The 5,749-nt window shown below is 35.8% G+C and overlaps 1 protein-coding gene across 6 annotated transcripts; it reads right to left on the bottom strand.

Annotated features, from left to right (window-relative positions):
• Positions 1-255: 255 nt before the first annotated feature.
• LOC111365399 (probable leucine-rich repeat receptor-like protein kinase At5g49770) lies at positions 256-5,301 on the bottom strand. Of its 6 annotated transcripts, none has more exons than XM_022985906.1 (8): positions 5,083-5,301; positions 3,480-3,695; positions 3,188-3,399; positions 2,071-2,197; positions 1,650-1,721; positions 1,237-1,423; positions 1,026-1,158; positions 256-816 (listed from the first exon to the last, which is right to left on the bottom strand). In XM_022985906.1, exons 2-8 carry the CDS (start codon positions 3,628-3,630, stop codon positions 553-555), a joined length of 1,146 nt encoding a protein of 381 aa, XP_022841674.1. In that variant the 5' UTR covers positions 3,631-3,695; positions 5,083-5,301; the 3' UTR covers positions 256-552. The 6 variants fall into 6 exon arrangements, with proteins under 6 accessions (XP_022841674.1, XP_022841673.1, XP_022841671.1 ...); XM_022985905.1 differs by lacking the exon at positions 5,083-5,301 and adding an exon at positions 4,049-5,076; XM_022985903.1 differs by lacking the exon at positions 5,083-5,301 and adding an exon at positions 4,059-5,076.
• Between the last annotated feature and the right edge of the window lie 448 nt (positions 5,302-5,749).

The raw sequence follows: 5,749 nt of genomic DNA, 5'->3' as shown, positions 1-5,749 counted from the left end.
TTTCTAGACCTCTATCTACAACTGATTGTCCATCCCCTAACGTAAAGAACCTAAGAACCTCGATCAAGACATCTTTTTTCAAGAGAAGTCCAAAACCAGATTATTTCAATCCATTTTCAATAAAATATCGAAGGACAATGAGCTTAATATTTGAAAATAGTTCTTTGAAGTTCAAAATTAGACAGGAATGACAGAGAAAAGTGGTTAAGAGAAAGAGGATGATACTTCAATACAAACAGCAAATTAAACCACAAGTATTAAGGAAGCAACTGAACCAAATCCCTTGCACTTTCCTTAACATGCAATTGTACAGAAAAATTACATCACCAACACAATAATCCCAATCCTCACTCAACCTTCACTGTACTGTTAACTATACTATACATGCTTCTACAAGAAGATTTCATACAACTATGACGAAAAATCGAGGGGGCAAAAAAAAAAAAAAATTTCATCCAGCTGCTCTTTATACAATTAACAAAACAGCTCTCTTGTTTCCAAGGAAGTATATTTCACAATGCACACTCAAAGCAGTGATTCCCATTTCTTTCTTTATTTTGAAGCCCTAAAAAGCTGGCTTCCAAGGGTCACAACTGGTGTCCCTTCTCCCATAATTGTTGTCAAGCTCATTTCTTTCTCAAGTATACGATCAAGTTCCATTACCACATAGCTCATTACAGGACGCTTCTCGCCTGAAGGGTATACACAATGCATTATTAATTGTAAAAATTCTTCCATGCCTTCTGTAGTAAAGCTATTTCCCAATCTCTGATCGATGATGGTTGATATACTGCCAGATTCTTGAAGATTTTGCATCTAAAATAAAAAAAGGGGAGAGAAACGTATTAGGTGCACCCTCATTTAAATAACGGAATGCATTAATAACTAGAGGTGTCGCCTGTTTTTCACACACACTCTTTACTAATCATGCAAGGATCACTCGACTTTAGTACCATCATACATGTAAACAAATGTCTGGCTATGTAAAGAAATGAAATAACATTGTTTGAGGAACAACTATATACCCATTCAACAAGGTTTTCATTGACGACAGAAGAAAGCAAGTCTCTTGCTTCCTGCCCACTTACTAACTCCAAAAGGAACACCCCAAAACTGTAGACATCGCTTTTTTCTGAAAATTGTCTGAACTCTCTTACCCTACATGGGTAAATGAAATTATAATTTATAACTCTGACATGAACTATATAATAAACAACAGAATAGCACATGTATTACTCTGGGGCGAGGAAAAACTCGTCGGCTGCTAACTGAGAAGATGGGCCTGCTTGCTCAAATCTTCCAAGAAAATTGCGTAACCCAGCATCTGCCACCTTAGCTATGAAATTTTCATCTACAAGAACGTTTGCTGTTTTGAAATCCTTGTGTATCAATCTAGGACTAAGGGAGTGAAGGTAAGCCAAACCTACATATAGTTGAGTACAGGTCAGTTGGAATCTCTAAAACCAGTTCTTTGAGATACTTTACCACTAAAGAAGCATATTCACCAATAAAAGTTTATGGAACTCTGGAAATGAATTTTTGCAGTCAGGATTGTAATATAGTATTAAATAAAATTTACTATTTAGCATAAGAGAAGATGAACTACGACCAGGAAAGCATAAATGCTCACTGATTTTGCAGAAGATCACCTTTAGCTGCCCCAAGAGCTATTGTAAGCCTGTGCTTGAATTCAAGCTTTTCTTGTGAAACCTGACCAGCACCTGAGAAATGAGCCCAATGAAGACTGATAAGTTGCATTAAATCAAGACAGTGAAACAACCAATCCCCATCCATTACCCCACCTCCATGAGAGAGAAAGAGAGGGGTAGATTCATTCAAAACAATGTCAGGAGAAAAGCAGCTAAAAAAGAAAGCAGTGGGTGCAAATTTTGCAATAGAGTTTTTGTCATAGTTCCATATACAAGAATCTGTTTTGCAAAAGGATCTAGCTTGCATGAAATTAACAAGGTGTACTTGAATGAATATGCTAAATTAAATAATACACATACATATGCACACAAACACCGGGGGGGGGGGGGGGGGGGGGGGGAGAGAGAGAGAGAGATTTACCATATAAGTGAATCGATACACTTCCATTGGGTATATACTCATAAACAAGAATCTGTACATCATGTTCTTGACAATAACCTAAAAGGGTGACCAGATTCCGGTGTTGAATAGACGAGAGATACCGTACCTGATAAGGAATAAAATCTAAAATTCAATCTAAAAAGTACTCAAAAAACAAGGAAATTTTGTCATGCTAAGTGCTAACATGGCCTGATTGTGAGGATTTTATTGTGTTAGATCTTCTTGGTAGATTTACTTATGAATTAACAAAAAGTTGAAAAAGTTCTAAATTTATTGAAAACATAGGCCAGTTTCTGTTGTTGTTATTGTGCATTCAACATAAAGGCACAATAGGCAATAAATAGGTTAAATAGGAAGGTATTCACATCTGAATTTTGGCACGGAATTCCGTCTGTTTGTTACAATAGGCTCAAACTATTTATGTTGAAACTCTTATAGTAGCAGTCTTCAGAAAAGGAAAAAGGTCAATGCAGAATCGAAGGAGGATAGAACAACGAAACGTCAAAATAAACTTAAAGAAGTTCGGGGGGTTTCTATTGAAGATGATGACTGAAATAGAATGAACAGAATTGCAAATCCATGACCGAAAATTAGAATCAGATTATCTCCGAATTATTCAGTGTTGAGTGGGGAGTCCATATTATTTTAATATTAAGTTAAAAACAAGTGCACATAACATTAGAATATGAATATTGGATATTCAGCAATCGCTAAGGGCCATAAAATCCTATAATGACCTAAAGATTCTCCACATAGATTTCCATGCATTGATACGGCGGTGTGTCTCTTGTATCCCTCCCACCACTTTTCCAACCAAAGTCAAAAGGGATAAGATCATGTCGGATTCTAACTTCTACATCCGTATGTTTTAGAATAATACTATCTATCTGGACTGCTAATTATCCAACAGTCTAGCAGTCTAGTGGTAATTATGTAGCATTAATTGATATGACATCTTAAATGCACGGATATGGGTTCCATTTAAAATGGCATATCAATTAATGCCACCAAAAATGCTGATCATTAGCAGTCCAGACAGATAGCCTTAATCGTTGTATTAATTCCAATCAATTTTGTACGAATATAGGGAAGTCACCTCATCAATGAACTCCTTACAAGGAGGAGCATGTCGCTTTTTTATAGCCACAAACATCCCATCATGAAGCAAGCCTTTGTACACCTCCCCAAATTTTCCATGACCTATCAAACTTTTATCGCCGAAATTTTTTGTTGCTAACGATAATTCTTCCAATTCAAAGCGCCTAGCACCTTGCAAAGCCATTTCAACACTTACGCTTCTTCCAACTGCTGTATAACATTTATCATCCAACATTTCCTCAAACTGAATGTGGTATTTCTCATTTAAAGTTACAAAAAACCTACGTTACCTTGCACAGATGGATCGGAAGAACCTGTCTCAGAGGTTCTTGTAACGCTCCGTCTATGGAAAAGGCAGTACCATAAAATTATAACCAGTATCCCTGCCAATGCCACGGCTCCTGCAGCACCTCCTAGAATTGCTGCAAGAGTCCTTGACATTTGGTCCGGGATCCAACTTCAGCTACAGTGGTGACCCCGAAAATATAGATTATCACGCATGAAACCTGAAATTTGCAAATAAGCATGAATGAAGATTAAAAGTAGATACTCTAATACGAAGAGAAAGGGGCCGAAGAGAAAGGGGCAGGCAGAATTTTCCGTGTATGGAATTGGTTTTAATTATTTAATGAAATGAAATTAACACAATACAATAACTGGAACAGATTATACAAATGTTTAATGTATGAGGCAAGGGCGAGTAAAAATTTCACGAAGCAGATAGCTCAGAATTAAAAGTTGAACATGATGCAGAGATCAAAATTTTGCACGAAATCTGCAGGTTCCCAGATAATGAAACTGTAGGGATATTCATTGGTCTATCTCACATGAATGTTGAATCAACAAGAATCATTTTTACATTCTCTCACCAGGAAGGTGACACAGTTGGGAGTCAGAGTCTCCAGATAAGAGCCAGGAAACTTCTTATTCAAGCTATTCTCTATGAGCCCTTCAAGTATGCTTCTTTTCCTTTATTGAAAACAGATTCCAAGCGACATTTGAAATTACAAACGGTACAGAAGCTCAGGATTTATAAACTAATATATGTGGACATATCAGAACTACAAACTAAAATTCAGGAACAATCTCAATGCCCGAACGCTCAATTGTATAAGCTAATTCAGGCTTCAAAACTAACAAAATGTAATGAAAAATGAAATCGAGCAACAGAAAACATAAACTAAAACTAGTGGACCTCGCGGCAAAACAGTAGAAAATGCGAAAAAAATCTGAATCTTTGCTGCAATAGAAGCCAGTTTGGCAAGATCCCTCAGAACCAGGGCTTGAATTTTGAAGGAGAGAAACTTTTTCCTTCTCAGATCAAGAAAATTACTCACATTACAATTTCCAGCATTCAAATTCCCAATTCAAGAAAAATGATTTGCTGCAATCAAAACCCAAAAGAAGTACAAACTGATTGATTGATGGTGCTGCTTCAACTAACCAATCTTCAAATTCAAAGGAGCTCAGTTCAATTTTTTTTTCAATTAAAATTGGGAATGGAAAATATCATAATGACAATCAACATCAGCATCATCGATGGATGAAAACAGAGATAATGCCGACAGAAAGGGACCCTGCGCCGACACACAATCAGGGGTTTATTACTCCACCAAACCCTCTATATTCAATTTACAAAATTCACAAAGAAAACCCAAAAAATTAACATTAATCAAATTGTTTCCACGAATTCAAAAAACCCCCACAAATAATTTCATATGAAAAAACAAAAATAAACATATTACTCATGTGGGCTGTTCTGAATTAAAGAGAAGAAAAAGAAAGAAGAAGAAAGAAGAAACGGGTTTACAAATTTGTATGTGTAATTTGTTGGGTGTGTAAAGCAGTATTGAGAATGGGGTTGTCCGGTTCTGCAACTTGGAAAGTTTTTACCTTTGGTGTGTCCCAGTCTTATTCTTGCTCCCTTACACCCCATTCTTCTAACTTTTGTCCTCCTCGTAATCTCCAACAGATTCACCTCACACTTCATGGCACAGTTCCTACAATTTTACAGTCAAATACAGGGACAAAATGATATGCAGTAACTACCATATGTGTATTGACTGCAGTGAAATTCTTTTACTTAAAAAGATTATGAAGTGTTATGAACAATAAACAAAACATAATACAGACTCATTTTGCATATAAAATAATAGGACCCGCTGGCTACCTATATATATATATATATATATATATATACACAGTGATGGAAAGACACAAATATATTGCTTGTACAAATATTCTGTCCTTTAATTAATTTAATAATTATTTATTAAGTTACGTTGGGTTAGTGGGAAGTCGGAGTAATGTCAACTCACAATCTCTCCATGTCAATCTGTAAAAGAAAAGAGTTTTATTTTTGATAGCCCTTTCAATTTCCCTGGTGACTTGTTTGTAGTAGTGGACATTTTAACCTAAATCGAACATTTTGAATCAAAATCAAGGTTCCAATCTGGTTAAAAAAAGAAAAAGAAAAAAATTGCCGAGTTTTATAACCAATAGTAGATTGAGTTCCAGATAGAGATTATGTTTCTTCAATAGAAGAACCTGTTTTAACGTA

Source organism: Olea europaea, chromosome 17 (assembly GCF_002742605.1).
Source record: "Olea europaea var. sylvestris chromosome 17, O_europaea_v1, whole genome shotgun sequence".
NCBI lineage: Eukaryota > Viridiplantae > Streptophyta > Magnoliopsida > Lamiales > Oleaceae > Olea > Olea europaea.
This window is presented reverse-complemented; position numbering and strand designations above follow the sequence as displayed.

Bases quoted from the DNA above. Each gene is read 5' to 3' on its own strand.
- LOC111365399 (XM_022985906.1), bottom strand. From the start codon at position 3,630: ATGTCAAGGACTCTTGCAGCAATTCTAGGAGGTGCTGCAGGAGCCGTG. The intron at 3,400-3,479 runs GTAACGTAGGTT...AATGTTATACAG, and splicing joins TTCCGATCCATCTGTGCAAG to CAGTTGGAAGAAGCGTAAGT. The intron at 1,722-2,070 runs GTAAATCTCTCT...CTCATTTCTCAG, and splicing joins TGTATCGATTCACTTATATG to GTGCTGGTCAGGTTTCACAA.